The sequence below is a fragment of the Rhyacophila brunnea genome, unplaced genomic scaffold, assembly GCF_057557595.1.
Source record: "Rhyacophila brunnea isolate RB1 unplaced genomic scaffold, BYU_Rbru_1.0 scaffold_16, whole genome shotgun sequence".
NCBI classification, from domain to species: domain Eukaryota; kingdom Metazoa; phylum Arthropoda; class Insecta; order Trichoptera; family Rhyacophilidae; genus Rhyacophila; species Rhyacophila brunnea.
In genome coordinates, this window is record NW_028232816.1 from 38,615,794 (window position 1) to 38,638,005 (window position 22,212).

Consider the following 22,212-nt stretch of genomic DNA (forward strand, 5'->3'; position numbering starts at 1 on the left):
CAAGCTATTTATTCTCCTACTATGCAAAGATTCTTCTGCGCGACGGTAAGGGGACTACGCCTCAGTTAGAAGCGTGGGGATTCACGTTTCTCTTTTTTTCACTCCTGCGGCAATCCGGCCCTCGTAGTTAATTTGAAAATGACTTTCACGTAAGCTCGTTAAGAAAATAAAAATAGTTAATGTTTCCCCTTCGAGATCTCAATGAAATAATATAATATTACAAATTAAATGTGGACGCTTTTTACATTTTCACGACTCTAAATCGTATGGGTCTACGCCAATGATACTCAACCTTTTTTTTCTTCGGGCCAAATACATATATTTGTAAAGTAACGCGGGCCGCATCACTACTGGTGTGACGAAAAAAATCATGAAACCCCCTTTTTTACAAATTTTTTTTTGAGATTTTAAAAATTATACGTGTTTTTTTTAATTAATCGTGTGCAATACCGATGTGGACCATAATGACAATCCTCTTCGGGTGTCACTATCTGTCCGTTAAAGTCGAAACGAATCTCAAGATATACGAAATTCCTGATAATACATGTGTTTCGGGCCGCACATAAAAGCTTAAAGGGCCGCATGCGGCCCGCGGGCCACAGGTTGAGTATCACTGGTCTACGCCGATCATACGTTGGACATGCCTTGTGTAATGGACCATCGCGAAAATCTCAAGTAATCTATATAGATACGGGACAAACAAACATTCATTTTTATTATTATTTATATAAAATAAAAATGAATGTTTGTTTGTCCCGTATGGGTTCCTATACCATTCATCCGATTGCGATGAAACTTTAGTGAGTTGTTGTGCGCACACCCGCGAAGATTTACAACCACCTTCTTCTTCTTCTATTCGTATGCGTTCCTATACCAAATTTGGAAAATCCATGCTTCTCACATGGACAGCTGTATGTGGCCTGCTCACATTCGTGTACGCACCAGACGGAAAAACAAAAAATATTGTCTAACCAAAAGCACTTCAATAAACAGAATTAAAACACAAACAATTTCTTTCTTTGAGTGACATTGGAACGCATGCCGGGTACATAATACTCGCTAGTAATAATATAAATATTACTAGGCAATGATGCGAGGTATGCATGAGGCCGGTATCAATGTAATTGCAGTTTTGAGTTGATCCCACATTGAGTTTGTATGTGCGAGGATCCTTACGGGCAAGACTTTCAGGAAATATGATTTTCGTTACTTTTCAGTTCAAAATAGTTAATGTTGAAGAATTAGGCACACGGAGACAACTGGGCATAAATAAGTTGGTCCCTTATCCATTAATTACAAGTACGTAGCGATGGATAATTAAATGTTTCATCACTAATCATGATAGATGGGCGCTGTTAAGGGTAGGTGGGTAAAGTTTATACGCGCGGCCAACTAGCTATTATCGGAAATTACTTCACCCATACATCAGCGCGAAGATTTAATGTATGTGGAAAATGCATTATGGGAATTGTCTTATCGGAGTTAATAACGACACAAGGGAACCAAATGCAGGTGTTAATGGACAGAATGATAAATTGCCACAAAGGTGCATAAAATAATCGTTATCATAATGAAAATGCATTGTATTGTTAGCAACTTTTGAAGATACGTCCAGTAACTAGTTTGACACAGGCGAGTAACAAAACTTCTTTTCCGAGTGAATTATTTCATGACATAATAATTGACGGTACCATGACAAAACAGAACGGTGACAAAACAGAACGATAAATATTATAACTATGAGCTTTCAGGAAAAATATAAATTTAATATTGAAATTGTTCTATCTCTATTAATATGTTGATAGATTTTTAATAGCACAGATTTTCAATACGCCATAATAAATCAAATTATATACCTAATTTCTGCATTCCTAGAGTGGAATGCAGAAACATTTGTCATAACTAAAATTTCCTTAGCAGAAAACACTACTTATGCAGAAACATTGTCCTTAGTTAAGATCATTTCTATTGAAAATAATACCATATTTAAAAATTCTTTTTCCTATAGTTTGGGTAAATTATTTTATAATTGTTAAACGATGACAAAAATATGACAACTGCATTTTATAAATGCAATAACTATAAATACATATTAATATTTAATTATAATACTCTTATGTTTCCGTTATAAGTCATTATACGACGTGATTCCACAGGCACCGCAAGATATTTTTTTAACATGGTAACACTAGCGTCAAGTGTCATTCTTCACCTGGCATTTTATATTTCTGCGGGCTGGCGTATAAAAGTAAAATAATATTCTCCAAGTACATGCCAAACGATTTAACACTATCAATATCCATATTGAGATGCATTGTTAAATGAATTTGAGTGTATGGACTGTTTTATAGACATGCGAATTTATTTTGACAGCAGCTGTCAGTGGTAAATGGTAATACAGAAGGGGGCGTGTTCATAACAAAAGTAGTCTATGGTTAAGGATTCCTTAACTCTATACTCAGGATTGTCTATAGTTAAGTCATGCTTTTCGGCGACTTATCCTTAGGATCGAAATCTTAGATTGTGCATGCCGCTCGTAATCGCTAGAAAGCCTCAAATAAACGGGACTTAACTCGGTGTTGCCGGCAAGCTTAGGATATCTCATCTTAATCAATATAATAATATGTTTAAAATGATTGGGTGACTAGGTACAACGAAATAATGACCTAACCTAACCTAAATAGATTCCACAAAAATTAATGTTTCATTTTTCCCCTGGCAGTTCTGTTTTGTCACTGTTTTGTTTTGTCATATTCTGTTTTGTCCGGTTACCTAATTGCCATGTTGGGGATTGAACGAAAATAAATGCACAGGTGACTTAAAAATGCAAATTTTCTTTTTCTCGTAAAAGATCTTCGCTCTATCGTCTGCTGCCTGGAACAGTTTGGTGGAACTGCATTTGAACCAATCACGGAGGTTCAAATGCGGTGTCGTCATTTGCTACGGTTAATAATAAAACAGTAAGTAGGTACATGAACATAAATGTTATCTACTAATGTATATTTTTTTTTTAATTCATGACTTGTTTGGATTTAATGTAGCCTGGCTCTCAGGCATACATGTAGGTACCTCTGTCTCACGTTTAGACTGGGTTTGCTGCCAAAATTAGCTTTTGAACGTCAAGGTTATTAAGTATAAGTTAGTTGAAAGATTCTGTTGAATTACAAAAGCGAAAGGTCATTGTCCCACTATCGGAATGCAGTTTTTTTTACTATGTCCACACTTCAAGATCAATACGAGAATAAAACATTTAAATAGATAAACACGACCGTGCCTACGTAAAATGGCACGCGTACAAATAGATAGCCAACTATTTTTATCTCCGTGAGTAATGACGTACTATTAAAGTTTATTGTATCGTGAAAGCTGTTAGTATTTGAAGTTAGTCAAGGAACGCTTCAAACCGAATTGATAAGTGATTTAACTACACCGGTACTTAAAAAGATTAGTTGTAAAGTTATTGATTAGTTTGAACTAAACTTTAACTTTAAATCATAAAATAATTAACGTAATCAGTAAAGTATAGCAGAGTGCTTCCGATAAAATTCACATGAGGAAATTAGTAGATAATGAATAAGCATAAAGCTTTTTGAAGCAAGCTTTTTAAATCAGAAGATTTAAGACAAATTAGAAATCTACGAGAAATTTGGAGAATCCAGCATAGTCCAAAGCTTCAACAATTCCTGACTAAAATGCATTGGACACGGCCTTGGATTGATCAGCCAGGAATGGAGCAGCGGAAACATCGATGTAGCTTTTGGTGATTTCAGCGCCTTACAGTCAGAGTGCATTGTCAGACCCTACTAATGAGCTATCAGTAGGTATGTATATCGTTTTAGCTTTCGGATTAATGTTTTCACGCCGTCCGTATAGAATAGTAGAATGCAGTGCCAAATTCTACTCATTTCGTTGACATTTTTTCAAATATTTAATTATTTTATGTGACTTGACCAATTACTTGCTTTTAAAATAAAAAATGGTGATGATTTTACATATTGACATAAATATATTTTGTAGGAACATAAAGGATATTTTTTGTAGACAATTATTTCAGTAATTAAAACTGTAGGGTTTGGCAATGCATTCTGTGTGGAAGACGTTGAAATGAGGTCACCCAAAGCTACATCGACGTAGCCGGGACAATCCGATGTCTGCCTGTGCGATAAGTAGGGTTTGGCAATACGCAACCGCGTGTTACACCCTGGGGTTTTTACCTTACGAATAATACTCTTTATTGTTAATTGCGTAATAATATAGCTGCCAATCAGCGTTGCGTTTTTACTAGCGTTTCTTGATACCTCCAACAGCTGTAAATATACTGAAAATGCGCTAGATATTTAGTTTATATAATTTCAGGCATATCAATTTTCTGACCATCAGATAGGTAGGTACTTAATGAAAGTAGGTCGATACATGAGAAATAAAACAACATAATATAGTTATAGTAGGTGTCAGTTTAATTGAAATTCGTATATGTTTTTATAGTGGGGTACCTATTGAATGTATACAGATGATAGTTTAGTTAGATAGAAAGTTTCTGGGAAAATACACTGTGAATTTTTCCCGTTGGTAGCTAATTATTTTTCAAAATTTTCATTTTTCTCGGTAGGCGAAACAAAGATATTGATTTCGTTTTTGGTAGAAAAAAAAATATTTTCACAAAATCTAGCGTTTTTTCCTTCCAAATAGCTAGTACCCTGTTCCCTGTTAGCGATAGGTAGTAACACTACTGCCAAAGTGTTTTAATAGTGGAATATAATATAAACAATAACGAAAATGCCGTGTTAAATTCAGACATCAAACAAAAGGTAAATATCTAAGATTTTAAGCTTAGTGGTTATTAATACCTCAAAGGCAATCAATCACCGGGTGACGAGCGGCATCAATGATCCGAGAAAGTGACATAATTGCCACGACAGGTAATTACGGAGGATGGATTTAAGATGTCCCCTTTGGTGAGGTCGTGCTATGTGTAGCTGATTGACGACGCAACACTTTTGGCTACAAATTTAGCCAGACAAGTCTTGAGATTGGAAAACGATTAGGTGGGCCGCACACAAATTGCATGTGACATTAGTTAGGGAGTTGCAATAATATCTAAGTACTAAATGCAATAAGCCAGCCTAGTCTAGCTAGACCGACATATACGTCATGTACGCAGGCGCACACAGAAAAATAGTTTAGGGGGATGCATTTTTTAAAAGTATCTATAATATTTTTATTGCTTTTTAAGGTTGCGGGGTTAACAACATCTAGCGAGTGTCACTGACTTACCCCACCAATCGCACTATCCATGTATATTCTTCATACCCAGACACTCCACACATTGAGTTAAACGATAAACATCTGGCATGCAGATATAACAAAGGGTGTTCACTTACGTGTTATTGCTAGCTAGCTAGAGCTAGCGCAAGGCAAGTCATTTGGCGTATTTGAAAATAAATCTAAGTAAGTAGGTAGGTACATGAGGAATTTTCAGTTAATTTGAAAATAAAAGGGGAGGCCAAGCTAAATTCAAATTAAAAAAAAATATTGATAAATCTCCCATTTTATAATACATATTAAGTAAGTATGTAAAGTAACAAATTGATCAATAAAAATGTTAAGAATAATTCCGTTCGAATGATTGCGTATTAAGGCTATACCTCAGTTGAGACATGGTCTAAAAAGATCGTGGCTGGGCGATGCGCGGATTGTGCAAATGACGCGTGCCGAACGAAATATAATTTGTCATATAAATCCAACATGCGTCCATTTAATGTTCTGTTTATTGTTCTATTAGTAACAATAATAATATATTCATTGACATGTTTTCTTTTTCAAGTAAATGGGTAACGTTTTTAGTCATCTTTATACGATTTAAGAATTAATACCCCCGTCGCCATCACGAACCAAATTGACGTGTTCACAGCTCGACTTTCGCTCTCCGATTGCCAGCGAGTCCAAAATTTCGTCGCACCTATAGTTGAAAATTATTTGCCGTTTCACTGAAGTATGCTCTTGATGTCAAATCGAATTTACGTAGTGATTGACAGACGAATTCTAGCAACTCGGAGAGTAAAATATCAAACGTATTTGAAATCCAACGAACCTGGTCTGCGTACTTAAAATTCCGCCGATTTGAGGTGCTCCACGCGAAAAAAAGTCCGAAGCATCGTCTGATTTGCGTGCCAATGGAGCACATGCTTTATACGTCAGATTGAATAAATATTGATATTAAATGTTTGCCGAATTGTTAGTGTTTTGTGCGAGGGCGCTTAGCAATACGGTACACTGACTTCACTCAGACTTCAGACGGAAAATAACATTCTATTCCCGGAGAAAAAAAAAGTGGCGAAAAATGTAGGTCTATTTCTGGTGCGTAGAATAAACGAAGGAGAATTATGGCTATGCAAGACGTCTCGACCTTACTGACAACGTATTGCTAAAGAGTACAGACGTATATGCGTTTAATATCAGACTGTCTGGTTTAAATAATTTCACGAGGATCGGTGTTTATCCCTACGCGCAACACGCCTCCAAAGCTATTTTGTTTTTGGAGCCTCAGAAATAGGTAAGTATGCAATGTTTTTACCAAATGAAACTTGGAATCATCGTAATACAGATTGTGCACTTCACCGATTAAGCTAAGATCTACATACCAATGGCAAATGGTAACTTTTGGAAAGAGGTAGGCTGTGGTGATCAGAGAAAAAGAGCATACTTGTCAGGTATACATAAGGGAAAGATAATACGTTGTTATTACTGATCAATATGTACATAGTAATGACAACGACACACTAAATTGATGAAATTTCAATAGCTTACTAACGATATAAAACTTGAACGATGAGTTTAAATTATGTGTTTTCCAAAACATTTAAACACATCAAAATTCATTAAATAGAATATTTTTTATTTTTAAAAACAATCCAAGTATTAGGTACTTAAGTACTTATATTCTGTGTGTGATTGAATTTTATTGATTATTAGGTAGGTAAATAGGTGTTATTTAAAAAAAAACATTAATTCTTCATTACATTATTCTTAGTCATTCACTTTCCTCTGTGCTTTGGCCTCTAAGCTACCGATCCGTACACGATTCATGCGAATTATTTGTACCTACTACAAATTCCGCCTATCAGGAGGCAATTTATTTTATGATCAAAAATTAAGGTAAATTAAATTATTAACTTAATTGTAACAGACGTCTGATGTTAATTATTTGTTTTCTATAATAAAGAATTTAAAATTATTAAAACCTTCAGTATTGAATAAAAAAATAATAATTTAATTATTTTTAGTTTAGGTGACGGAGTACACTGTGTGCGTGAATTAACAATGATTTTTATTGTCTTCTTTTATTAAACAGATAATACATAGAATTCCGATTGGCTATATTCAATACGATACATTTTGATGCAGGGTTTTGAATGTGTGTGTCCTACGAAAATGAAGCACGCATTATGCACGTGAAATAGTGTGTGTAATACACCAATATTAAATGAGCGTCAATGCATAAGCCGAGAGCAGTTGTCAGTATTCAACGTATGGTGTATATTCGTGACACGTGTTTATCCCGGTTCTACCTTAATTGAGATCAGTTACGTGATAAGTACTCCTTACCCGATAGGTATTTCAGTTCCCATTAATTATGAGTTCTCTGGTGGCCTTCACAATCAGTCAGTTCGTCAAACTCTCCGTCCCTAAATCCGCCACTGTTGATAACTAAAATTTAGGCAGTTAGCGAACAAAAAGCAGTTGCAAGTGGTTTATTTCTGGTCGTGCCTAAAGTAGTATCCCGGAATCTATCTTTAGTATGGAGATACACTAACCATTAAAAAGGTCACGGAGACATGGATGAGAATGTGAGATGGATTTATTGTGTTTCCGCTTCGTTGACAACTTAACGACACTCCGCGAAGGCTACACCTGCATCGTAATCGATACATATCTAGGTATTTATTGGATGTACCAGTACCTATTGATTGTCACGTTTGGTATGTCCATTTCACAGTGGCGAAGGGTGGAGGTAGGCTGTTAAGATCCGCTATAAATAGTGCACATTAAACTTTGTCAGTCATACATATGTATTTGTTTTCATTGAAATAAGACTACTATTATGGTGTTGGTTAGTTTTTAAAATTCAATTAAATCGATAATAGTCAATAAAAAGATAATAGTCAAAAAAACTCATTTATCTATAAAATATTTAAAATTATGCAATTAAATCATGCATAACTTTGGAAATTTTATAGATAGAATATTATTTTTTATTTATTATAGTTTGGTTTAGGCAAGTTTTAATGAATGTAAAAAAATGAGCCAACAATATGAAACGTATGGATGAAAAAGTGTGCACTGTTGTATCGTCCAAAATATATCAAAACTATTATGGTTTCGTATAGGCAGGGTTTAATTGATTTTTTAAAATTAACCAACACTATCTGTAAATAATTGAGTCATAATTTAATAAAAACAAATAGGTATGTCTGACTAACAAAGTTTAATGTGCACTATTTATGGCGGATCAATAGCCTACGTCCACCTTTCGCTACTGCAGATTAGATATAAATGTAATGTATAGTAAACGAATAAAAACTAGATGATGCGAAAAGACGCTCAATAATGGCTATGGGAATACTACAAGTACAATATAGGTCACACAGTCACACATATTCAGCGGCGGGTTTCCTTTATGCAGATGACGCAATCGATTCGTCAGAAGATATAAAAGGGGGCCTCAAAATATTTCAAACACGTCATAGGGCAGAGCGGGGTCACTCGATCATGATTTTGCTCAAAGCAGTATAGCTTCAAATTAATGAAGAAATAAGAAATGACATCTTTTAAAACAGATAAGTTGTTTATTTGGTCATGTAACTTCATCAAAAAACTGTAACAAAGACGATGTTTACAAGACTAAATTTACATTAATGTCACAAATGCCAGATGGCTCAGTTAACCCCACTAGGTGGGGTCAACTGAGCCACCCAATGGGGTTAGTTGAGCCAGTCCCCGTAGAAAGGCTTTTTTCATCAGAGCAATATAAAATACAAACAAAATCTTTCTTAAATCTTTAATCCAAGTTATTAGAAAACAATAGGAACATATAGTTATACTTGTCTGTACTTTTTTCTTCTTTTGGAGATTTTTAGTTTTCTTAACAGGTCGTGTCTCTTCATCAGATTCAGAGGAACTCTTCAAAATAGCTTTCTTTACTGTCAGTTTCTTCGACTTTACTATCTTTTTGCTACCCTCACTTTTCCGTTTACTCTGTTCTGCAACAAGCTGGCCCTTCTCAGGTGTATCTGTTACTTTCAGGTGTACGTTTGTTATGGCTCAAATGACCCCTTCCCCAAATTATTACTAATTGGATTGAGCCACCTAAAGACTATTGAAAATAGATTATTTTTGATACTGTCATCGCATAAACACACTATTTTTAAATCAAAATACATTTACTTGATTGCCGAAACACCACAGACATGTGCTTGAAAGTCTTGAGACCAAAAAGTATGAGGAACTGCTTTCTTTACTTTTGGTGTGCAAATAGTAACATCGCACGTTCACAGTCACATCGAACACCGGACGGTGAAAGATGCAATCGCGGATTGGCTGCCTACCCCTCCCGTTTTTTTCGGAATCCACCGCTTGCATCTATAATGCGGCGTAAGAGTGATACTACGGGTGGCGCAAGTGACCCCGTGGCTCAAATGACCCCGCTCTGCCCTACTATTAATAAATTAAACTAGAATCTTAAATTTCTCACAAATTTAGCACTTTTTTACGAGAAATGGATGTTAGCCACTAGCCACTAGCTCAACATATTCAGTCCATCCTCTGACTCTTGAAAAGATCCAGATTCAGAAGTCGATCCTGGGACGCACGACGATATGCCGACGCGTAACCCGCTCGGCTATCACGGGCATTAGAAGTTAATTAATCAGGCTAAAAGTTATATTTAGGATTTCCAATAAAAAGTCTGGTAAAAAAAAATAATCTTCAGTTATTCCTTGTTCTATCTTATAAACCTGATAAATCCAAAACAATTATTCAAGAGAAAGTAAAAACCGTCTAATTTTCATTTTAGAAGCTCAAAATTCATGAAATGAAATGTGATAAATAAAATGTTATCCAGACCATGTCAAAATCTTTGCAAATAACATCAAAGAAGTCCATATCATCGGTGTTTTGTAAAAAGGGCGAATTAACCAAAATGCTATTTTACAGGAGGATTTTTAACTATTGACATTTATTTGTTTTTGATCTTGATGATTATAAATATCTAACAAGTTTATAATAAAGCTTAGAAAGAATACTGTCATTATAATAGGCATTATTATATAATATTTTAAAAGGCCTTATATGTCACATTCGCTTTTTATTCGTAATTTTAATTAATTTAATTTTAGTCCATTATCAATACATTCCTGTGGAGATAAAAATTCGCCGTTTTTACACAACAAAGCTAGTGGAGTTAATAAGTATTGTATTTTCATTAAAATCTAGATTTCGCCAAAATGGTTGATTCGCCCTTTTTACAAAACACCGACGATATTATAAGCACTCAAATACAGGACTCGAAATGACCGGAGCGCACCAGAGCGCCGTTCCGGTTCATAAAACACCCAAAATTATCGCTCCGTCTCGTGAAAAAATCATTCGACCGTTCGAGCTAAATAGGCCATTATAACAAAAAATCTAACTCACTTATTTCTATAAAATAGCCATATAAACATAGATACCTACTTAAATAGGTTAATATTTTCGTAAAACTATTGAGAGCTTCGGTTCGTAAGATTTTCCATTTCAAGCGCTGCTCAAATACAAAGATGCGCCGGGCTACTGCACCCCTAAACACGCCACTGCACATATTTATAATACAAAATAATAAAATGTTTATCGAAGCTACTACAAGTAGGTACTAATTTTTAAGGCGGTGGGAGGAGAATGGGTTAACAAAATCTAGCACGCATCACTTAATTCCACATTTACGTCGATTCAATCGCAGAATAACACACTTTTACAGGTACATTCCCCATACCCAGACACTCCGAACTTTGAGTCCAACGATAAACACCTGGCCTGCAGATATTATATCTAAGAGTGTTCACCTACAAGCTATTGTGAGCTGTCTCATTCACAAGTGGTTATCGAATGCGGTCATAATTATTAGGACCGCCAGTGTCTGTTTGTGTCATCCGCATCGGAATATTGAAGCAACCATTGGGTGCTCCATTGTGAAGGTTATTTGACAGCCAAATTATTCGGACCACGATATTCGGTAATGAGGCCGTGTAGAAGAAGAATAAAAAATGTTTCATTCTGTTAAATAATTATTTTTTTTTCTGTTCCTGTGGGGTCCGGACCGAGAGAAGTGGAAGCAGCTTGAAGAGGCCTTCATCCAGCAGTGGATAGATTCAGGCTGATGATGATGACACACATAGTAGTCTATGAATGATAACAATATTTATGTTAACATCGTGTATAGGTACCTACACCTGATTGTTATCATGAAGATTGCAAAATATGTAATAATTTCAAAACATTGTTGTTATACCTACCTATTCGAGTAGATCAATACAAGTTTATTTTGGTAGTCCGGTTTGGTTGTGGAAATTGTAGCGACATAGGTATTTTATTACTTTTTTTACTATTTAGAAATTACAATGATTATATTAAAAGAATCTACAAACATTTTGCAGATGTATTTTTTAAGTTAATAATAACATTGTGCATTGAACGTCGAGTCTGGTATATAACGTATTGTTATTTGCACATTCTTGTGAATGACTCGTGAATAGTAGGGAGGTACCTATTCAGGTAGGTACACATAAATGCGATGTGTAAGCAAAGACGTTTATTAAATTTATTGGTGACTCACGTAAAAAGTAACTTCTAATCGAATTTTATTAATGATTAATACAATTTACTGGTACAATGGCAGGTTTTGAATGTGCACAAGTTGTACCTGTTGAGTTTTTTTTCGGACAACATGCAATAAGAATAAACACGTGAACAAAGTTTTGAATTTTGACTCACGCCGATCTAAAAGTTTACGCCCAAAAAAAACAAACTTTTCGCAAACACTTTAAATTGAATCCAACAAGTTGAAAAGTTAAATACCTAAATAAGTAATGGAAGAAATAGTAAAGTTAATAAAAATATCGAATACGGAATGAAAAAACCGCCACTTGCGTGGCCCTCCCAATACAGGTTAACGCCCATAATCAGTTTACCTGTTCGTTGATTGTTGTTCTAGAAGAGGTAATCCAATTAACTGCCAAACTCTGACAATCAGCGATGAAAACTTAACAGATATTTGCCAGCGTGTCTTATCATATCAAATAAATTTATTTGATAAAGAATAATGACTGTAAACAAAACATTGTTTCACAATTTTTAAAAAAACTCACAACTTTTTACACTTCACACGCCACAACTCCAGCCAACTTCTCGGACAACTATTTTAATTTTACTTCAAATCAAACGGCGATTCGTTGATACAGCAACAAAAACACAGTTCTCGTTGCACGGCGCCATCTATTGATATTAGTTTATTCTAAATAATAGACAATATTGACATGGATTATATTTTCTCAATTAAAAATTATAATTTTAATAAACGTTACAATACAAAAATACTTAATAAAAATTAAAAAACCCAAAAATCATTTCATTTCGTTCAAATATTAACATTTTTATTATATAAACACAAACCATTATAGGTTGGTATAAACTTTACCTACCTATTTTATTCGAATCGAAATTTTGTCATCATTTCACATTAAAATATTTTATTTAAATATAATATAAAATGAAGTTATTCTGAATATACTATTCGACACAATTATTGTAGTTTTTATATTTACAATATTTTTTAGATTTGCATTGCCAGAATAATATTGTTGCCATGCTGTTACTCTGTATTTTTGTCTATTGGTTTCAAATCTTTTCTCCCGGTACGTGTTTTTGTGTTTTTGATAAATAATTCGCGAATTTAGCGTTATTTCTCTTATTAACTGGTAAATTAATCTCTAATTGTTAAAATATGGATGATGACGCAGAAACTTATAAATTATGGAGGATCCGGAAGACGGTAATGCAGGTAAATAAACTATAACCTCAAACAACATCGGCCGTTTTTGACGTTTTATAGAAATAATTAATTAAAACTACATACATGTCTGCTTAATATTTCAGCTTTGTCATGATCGAGGATACCTGGTAACGCAGGATGAATTGGACCAGACGTTAGATCAGTTCAAAGACCAGTTCGGGGATAAACCCAGGTAAAATTTTAGTAGTTAACCTAAATTTTACAGAATAACTAATGCCCATCGGAATCATTAAATTTTAGAAAATCCATTGAAATTCAATGTTTCATATTCGATTATCGAAATTAATAGTACCCTTGTCTAGCCTGTATAATCGAATCAACTATAATGCCTGCTACATCGTCACATTTCAGACGTAGGTCCACAGGTTACCACATTCTGCGCTTCTTACCATGTTAATTCTTATATAGATTACTCTTGCATATCGTTGCAAAGTGAGGGTGTGTTAACGAATATCATGGAATCCGTGGAGTTCAGTTATAAGACTGCTGACTATCACTTTCTCTGGTGCTATCCGAAAGACACCAGAAACAAGTTATTTAAGTACTGTAAGACAAAATACCATATAAGGTTTTAATACTTTAAAATCCACTAAACAGAAATAATATATTTTTACATAGTTTTAAATTATTTTCATTTAAGTATACACAGTTTTATGTTCGGTTAATTCATGATGTCGAATCGGTGGTCAGATAATCACGATAGTAGGCAGCAACCTCCGGCCCATGTGTTGATAGATTCGAGATTGACTTTTTCTATGTACATTTGATGCGGTCCATAAATACTTAATTAATTTCAATAATCAAATTAATCAAAAAATCAACTTAATATTTTTAGCAAGATTTCGCACCCTTGCAACTAAACCGCCACAAGTCCAAATTTACGTGTTTTGAGTTAATTACTACGTTTCATTATCTATCGTTCATAGTATATGTACCGAATATAATATACCGAATTTCATATTTCTAAGTCATCAAATTCAAGTCAAAACTTCATTCAATATCTAAACATATTTCAAAAACACAGTACAAAAATGCGAAAGGTAAAAACTTCAAAGCTGATTTTCTCTGTTTGACATATTTTGGATTGTGGCAGCTAGTTGCGATGGTGCGATTTATGGTTTTTCTTTATTTTAGTATTTAGTATTTTAGTTTATTTAAGTAATCAGCAATTTTTGAATGTTTTTATCATTCCAATGTTTATACCATTTACATACCGAACAGTCTACAGACAGAATCTTTGTATTTACAACACAACACATAATGAAATATTGAAAATAGCATTTTCGTTAGATCATCGTTAAAATTTTTGAAATAATTAGTTCCACAAATAAGACAACCGTTGCATTTGAAAGCATATAACTACATTTGCAAACATGCATTTTCATTCAATTTGAAGCTCCCTATCATCTTTTAAATACCTGCTATTATTAAAATTACAAGTTCGATGTGGCTCATATGTCTGAAAATGTTGCCGACCCCTGTAATGATAATATATTATCAATTATACATGACCTGTTTTGTGTTGACAGTGAAAAGCGCCCGGCTAGAAGTGACTTGATCGTTCTGGTAGCTCACAATGACGATCCAACGGACCAAATGTTCGTCTTCTTCCCGGATGAACCCAAAATCGGAATCAAAACAATCAAAACATATTGCACGAGGATGCAGGAAGAGAATATTCATCGGGCTTGCGTCGTAGTACAAGGAGGTTATTTAAATTGCTATTATTTTTGATCGAGACTGCATTCCTAGCTCAAATTACATTGACATTCGGGCGTCTCTTCAGGAAGCTAATTTTCTCATACAGACAACGTGATGTGATAGAATTTAGTTTTGTAGATCAGTGTTTCCCAAATTTTTTACACTTGCGGTAACAGTAAAAATAGGAGAAATATTTCAGGGACCGCTAACGTAGAAAAAAACTATTACATACTGTATGCTTGTATTACTTTTACTGATATGGTCGAAAAAGTGTCTTCACATGAATAGGTAATTCTCACATAGACGAAAATGTGGACGATACTTTAATGCCTTTACAACTAATAATGTTTGATTTTATGTCTCGATAGAAAAGTGGCATTCTTTATGCTCTAGTATTAATTGCGCATGGATTGACGTGTTCCATGATGTGATTACGTTTTTTAAATGACGATTTGCTTAGATGTTTTGACACACATTTTAAAATGGGCGATTACTATTTGCGGTGAAAATTTCTGGGGACGGTGGTTGGGAAACACTGACTGTATATCAAAATGATAATCAGTTACTTATAATAAAAAAAAAAATTATGAATGGTGAAATCCCATATTAACGCATTTAAAGAAACTACAGTCGACCTTGGTTATTACGATCACGGATATAGCGAGATCTCGGATGTAATGAGGAAATATTCATTGACATTTTAGTTTATGATTTTCTCCATACATTTATTCATTTTTATAATGATCTATTTCTCGGGTATACCGAGCAAAATTGTTAATGTGTTGATCGTTTAAAAACAACGTTTTCGACCCTAAGCAATAAAATCCAACCGGGTAGTTAACTAGACCAATGCCGCCGGGATCGGATTATGTTTATGACATTAGTTAAGTGTCCAAGTACCTAGTTGGTGTTTTCGCTGAGAACATTGAAAAAGTATCCACGCATATGGCTGAAATTGCATGTAAAAATCTCAGCTTTGTGAAGTCAGTAGGTACCTACCAGCGCCGGCGGCTCAGCACTTCATTACAATAAACATTCTTTTGTAGTTTATGAATGCCATGCTTGTTTCTTTTTTTGTGTTTATTTATTTTTTATGTTCTATGCTCAAATAGGACATGGCGCGAAAAATATAATATGACGATATCACGAGTAATGTTTATAACGATTAAATTCAGTCGGTCCCATCTTCCTCGTAATAACCAAGTTCGACTGTATAGTTATAAATGGATATTATTTATGTAAAAAGTTTTATATTGATTATTGAACATATATAATTTTGAAAAACACTTTCTGAGAGAATATATTATAACCAATAGAAAAAATCTTTTTTGAAAAATAGTAAGCCTATCCGTTGCATTACCACTATGCTACGAGGTGACATACTAAATGCGACAAATTTTAACTATTGGTCAATTTTAATACCTACTCATTACTATTTACTACTACACAAATTATATATTATGTTCAATAATCAGAATGATATATTCTTAAATCTTGTGAATTATTCGTTGAATAAAAGAAATAGTTAATTTTATATTGATGTTTACATTATTTGTATAATATAATATTTTGTTGCAGGCATGACTCCGTCCGCAAAGCAATCTCTAGTTGACATGGCTCCGAAGTATATTCTTGAACAGTTCCTTGAATCTGAGCTACTAATCAACATCACAGAACATGAACTGGTACCTGAACACATTGTGTTGACCCCTGATGAGAAACAGGAACTTCTCGCCAGATAGTATCCTTTTTCCACATTATTTACTTACTCTTTTCTGCCCTCTTTAAGTGGAGCTTATAGATACCATGCGCGGTCTCCAAAAATCTCTCTTTCACTAATCTTATTGCGTCTTATCATGTCAGTATCAGAGATGTATATGATATGGTTGAGTGATCTGTTATCTCTGAATTATCATCCGCAGGACAGTCTGAATCGAAAGAGATGTGGTTGCAAATATAATCGGTTGTCTTCATATTCATTTTTAGGTCAAAGCTAGATGAATTATTGTAATGTTGCCTGTCGATTACCTGTTGAATGTTTCAGATAGTATCGTTGGTATATTCCAGGTTGCATAACTATAATTTTATTCAGGGTTAAATTCCTGTTGGATAAAGTAATTGTATACAATAGAGTGACTTAGGTAAGTATGGTAAAAAATGGACTCGGCGATGTATTATTTTCTGTTTCAATATAATATGACTATGCTCTATCTATTTATTTAACTACATCTCTGATGATATCACATACATATTTTCCTTAATGCAATTTGTACAGTAAACTGAAGGAAAACATGCTAATGAGAATCCAAGCAGGTGATCCAGTCGCAAGATATTTTGGCTTGAAAAGAGGACAGGTACATAATAGAAATTACATTATGTAGGAACAATATTAGACAGCGTTCGAGGCCATGACTCTTTCATTCGCTATTGTACAAATGTTGCCAATATCTGGTATATTATTTATAGAGTTTGGATGATGCTAGATGGCGCCATATAAAATTTTGATAATACAGCATTTGATAGCGTTTCTTTAAAATAATTTTAGTTGGTTAGAACTATAAGCCACAGAAAATATTATACTATCATGTAAGTATGTAATTTCTTTAATGGTGTTCTCTGTCAATTCTTGATGCAAAGACTTTGTAGAAATTAAAATGAAACACCATAATAATATGTACAGGGGGTCCTCATTATCCGAGTATCTGTTATCTGAGACCGAGTTACAAATTTGCAGGAAAATGAAAAAAAACTATAAAAACAAACGCAGCTCACAGTCATCAACTGTCACTTTCAATCCCACATTAATTCTACACTATTTCTGTCTTACTCATGTTTTTCTTTTCTAAGCGTGTCCCAATTAAACCCATTTACTTAGTCATTTTTGTCCCCAAGCGGATTTGCTTTAAGAGGTATTTTTTCGGTCCCAAATACCCTTACACATTATTTATTAGGTTTTCATCAATATATTATGTATGTACATATCAATTTTTTTGTTTTAATTTTTTCAGGTGGTAAAGATTATAAGATCTTCAGAGACAGCCGGCAGATACATTTCTTACCGACTCGTCTGTTGATTTAACATGAATAACAAACAATCAGTGTGGATGGTGTGGTGTGAATGAGAAATTAATTTTAGATTTGATTACATAGGTATAAGATAAATAAAAATATTTTAATATTATTTTTAATGGTTTTATTTATTCTGCATCCTTTCATAACATTAAACATGACCATGTCCACATTTCTGTAGAGATTGAATGTAGGAGATATTAACGTGATAAATTTATCTAGATTTCATGTTTTTATTTTTGACCTATTCTGATAAAATTCATTTAAATTAATTTATACTGCCATCTGTGTATGATGAACATATTTAAAGTCTTCTTGTTCATCGATTATTTAGTTGTAAATATCTCTCAGAGATGACAGTACTATTAAAAATTAATGCAGATATTTCCAATGGTCTTCAAATCTTAGTTCATATAGTAAGTATGGACTGGTCGCGTCAATGTCACGATGAGAGTATTGCCAGTGTAATGTAAGCTATTAGTTTTTCAAACAAGGGACGTTGACAACTGGTAAAGAATATACAACAAAATTTCAATAGTTGACAATTTATGTCCCTCTGAGGCGGAAGAAACTGGTCCAGCTTATTATTTCATAAAAGTGGTATTAGTACTATAAAATTGCATTTTATTAAAATTAATAATACAATGTCTTTCCACCGTGAATTGATTATAACACAATAAAAAAATGGATAAAATACCATTATAACTAACAAACATCACTATAAACTATAACACATTCTATAAACTAATAACAGCATATAATATTTTTAGTTACAGGTGTGATTATAGGAAAAATTGATATTTTTACTGAGTACGTTGGTAGGTAGTTGAAACTTGTGGAATTTATTTTATTATCTATCGTTGGGCTCAAAACCAGTCAGTGCCTCGGGCATCCACGTCCAAAAACTCACCATTTGAGGTATCCGTAGCACATGGCTTCTTTACTTTCAAAGTGATGAGAGGCTGGTTGAATGATCCGAATTCTGTTATTTCTTAATTCATACCATTGCTCACCCGGTGGATACTGATATCGCAAGTATTATTTGTTATAGAAACTCAGTATAAGGTTACTATGAGCATTCGTAAAGTGCAATGGTCATGTATTTGAGTTTACAAAGATTTGATAATGTGGTGTAAAAGTGCTTTATCAATTCCCTTGTTAATCTTATTATTCATCATCATTTATGACACTAAAACCCTCGGTGGGCCTTGCCCTCCTCAAAAATTTCCTCCATCCTGGACAATTCAGCACCGACACTCCAGTTGCTTTCACCGAGCATTCTTAAATCTCCTGTGGCACAGTCCAGCCATCTCAATTTCGGCCTCAAGCATTTTCATACGCCACATGGTCTTTTCGTCCCCATAAAATGTGTACAGCTCCTCATTATTCCTTCACCACCAAGTGCTACTTTTTTGAACAGCCCCAAAGATTCTTTACAAAACTATCATCTCAAAGATATCCATATTTATATCATCCTGTTGTTGAGTACCCAGCATTCCGATCCATACGTTAATATACTGGGTGCTGGAGAGTTTTATATAAGGTTGTTTTGATTTTCCTTGAGAGTGCCATGTTCTTCAGAAGCATTTGGAGACATAAATAGCCCCTGTTGGATAGGGTGGTACGGTGATTTATTTCATCGCTTGTGTTATTGATTTTTGTAACAAGCGACCGTAGATAAAGAAATGAATCCACAGTTTCAAAAGCATCACTGCCAATGATAAAGTTGTTAGTATCATTTGTTGCACTGTGGAGAACTGGCAAGTTTTTTGTTTTACTTTCGTTAATCCGTATTTATCACAATATGTTTCAAAGGATTTCAAGTTATACACATTTATATTTTTATAAAAATCGATGTTTTTTAAAATAAATATAAAAAATATTAAAACTATGAATTAGTCAAAAATCTCTATGACAAAACATAGAAAACTTAATAAACTAAATTTTAATAATAAAAATGGCCATAAAATGTATGTAATAATAAGATGGAGTCCTGTGACAAATTCACTTATTCAATTTTTTATACTAATTATTGTAAGTGTATCTTTGACTTAAAATAAAAAATATTTTTCGTTTTAATGTTTTAAGATACATATTATTTATTAATTAGTTTAAATTGTAGATTATAAAAAAAATGTCTCAAATTGCTTCGTATATTTCCGCTAGGTGCCTCTGGTTGGTAGAGGTAACGCCTTTACTTACTAAATGTTTATATTTATTAATAATAATTAAATTTCAATAATGCTTCTTATTTAATATTGTAAATAATGACATAGGTACGCATGTTGTTTTCTATTTTATCTTGTATCACCTCAATCATTTCGCTTATCACAATCACTTATCATAATCTAAATGTTCTAAATGTACGCAAAATAAAACTATCCTGTCAATTGAATCGCGTTAAATTAAGCATTCTAATGAAAAAACTATGACTATCCAAATTACCTACTACAAAAAGTAATCAGCGTGTCAAACCTTCAATAGCTACAGTGTGTCACTCCAGAAGTTCGTGAAGGCAACACCATTTTCCTCGGCTTGTAGGATCTCGTCGTAATTGCAGCTTACTGGGCAAGCCTAGCATGAAAATAGGTGATCCATGCTTTGCAAATGCATTCGCAGGTTTGGTCATTGGAGAACCCCCACGTCACCATGTTGTCACGGGTGCGCCCTACCATGGTTCTCAGTCTGTTAAGGGCTTTCCATGTACGGTACCCGAAACTGGTTCCGGGTGGGAGATGCTCTGCTGGCTTTACCCAATCTTCGAGACCCTCAGAGGCTAGGTTCGCCTCTCATGCGGATAGTCTATCTTTTTCGGGTAGGACTGTCAGAGGTATTAGTTGTCGCCACAAAGCTTTTTCTGGATTTTAGCCTTGCACATTTGATACCCATGCATGACGCGTCGCGGGTCCCTCTCTTGGGCTGCCTTTTCAATTCGGGCCGCAGTTTCGCGTCGGATTGGAGGGGGAGAGGAGAAGATTACTAAAAGCACTCGAACTTTGGTTGCCAAGTCAATGTGTATCATGATGATTAGACTTATTTCGTCATTTTATTTATTTATTTTAGATTAGGACGCCAAGCGACCTGCAAGGTCTAGCGAAGCAGCTGGCTCTGTTAGTTGTGATTTGATAATAAATGAATGATAATTCGTCATTTTAGAAAGAACACTCCACGATATGACAAAAATACGTTCATCACTTAAAACAATACAGTAATCATAATAAAAAATAATTAACGATCACAAGAGAACAATTTTGCATAAAGTCGCACCCACATTATTATGTCGCATATAATATTATTGTGCGACCTTTTTCTATTAAAATATCATTGTAAGTAGACAAACGCATTTTTGATTTCCCGGCCATTCAAAAACGAATTATTACAGATTTATTAATTCTTGTTTACACAATCCAATTCGGTTTTAGTCATGGTTGTAAATTAATTGTGTTACTACATACGCAATTATGATGAGTTTATTTGAGGCGGATTCTCATAATATTATAATAAGCATTACATTTTTAATTGTGGGTCAGCCATCTTGGTGAAAGAAGGAAGCGAAAATTTCGCAGCGCAATATTTATGAAAATTCTTTTGACATTAAAAATGGCTGCCTACGAATAATATAATAAGACAATTCCAGAGGCGTACAAAATACATTTCTACAAAATAATAATAATACACATCTGCACCTGTCAAGAACACTGTCAGATTCATTAGTTTAGGAATTTCAAGTTTTTGTGTGTGAATTAGTGTGAATTTGCTGTATAATTCTTCTTCTTATTGTGCCATCCCCTAGCGGAGGTCGGCCACCATCAAGGCGATCTTATCCTTGTCGTCTGCTACCCTGAACAGTTCAGTGGAGCTGCACTCGTACCAATCACGGAGGTTCTTAAGCCACGAAATGCGGCGCCGTCCTCTGCTACGCTTTCCATTAATCTTTCCTTGAATGACAAGTTGGGGAATGCTGTATTTTTGTCCTCTCATAATGTGGCCGAGGTACTGTAGTTTCCTGGTTTTGATACTATGTAGAACTTCTCGGTCCTTCCCCATTCGATTGAGAACTTCAACATTTGTCACCCGGTCAGTCCAAGGAATTTTGAGGATGCGCCTATACAGCCACATCTCGAAAACTTCTGGCTCTCGAAAGGCTGTATAATATACGATATAAAATAATGTACCTAAATCATAAGGAGTTTGGACTTTAGATATAATGAGTCTTATTCTGTATTAGGAATTTTGAAGACAGTTCGATTTACTAATTAATTGCACGTGTGGTTGTATTGTTAATAAGTTCATTATTTTTCTTTTTGTTATTTCAGCCCCCTTAAATAAAATAGCTGCTC

General features: G+C 34.2%; 2 protein-coding genes across 2 annotated transcripts in view; one reads left to right on the forward strand and one right to left on the reverse strand.

Moving 5' to 3' along the window:
- The window catches only part of Mcr (macroglobulin complement-related), a 157,221-nt gene extending 144,752 nt beyond the window's left edge, over positions 1–12,469 (reverse strand). The window contains exon 1 of the mRNA XM_085943676.1: positions 12,222–12,469. The gene's annotated coding sequence lies outside the window, so the exon portion shown is untranslated. The remainder of the gene's footprint in view (positions 1–12,221) is intronic.
- A 428-nt stretch (positions 12,470–12,897) lies between these two features.
- Positions 12,898–17,984, forward strand: Polr2E (DNA-directed RNA polymerases I, II, and III subunit Rpb5). Its single transcript, XM_085943522.1, has 6 exons — positions 12,898–13,090; positions 13,186–13,274; positions 14,632–14,810; positions 16,382–16,544; positions 17,079–17,157; positions 17,812–17,984. Exons 1-6 carry the CDS (start codon positions 13,034–13,036, stop codon positions 17,875–17,877), a joined length of 633 nt encoding a protein of 210 aa, XP_085799648.1. The 5' UTR covers positions 12,898–13,033; the 3' UTR covers positions 17,878–17,984.
- The last annotated feature ends 4,228 nt before the right edge of the window (positions 17,985–22,212 follow it).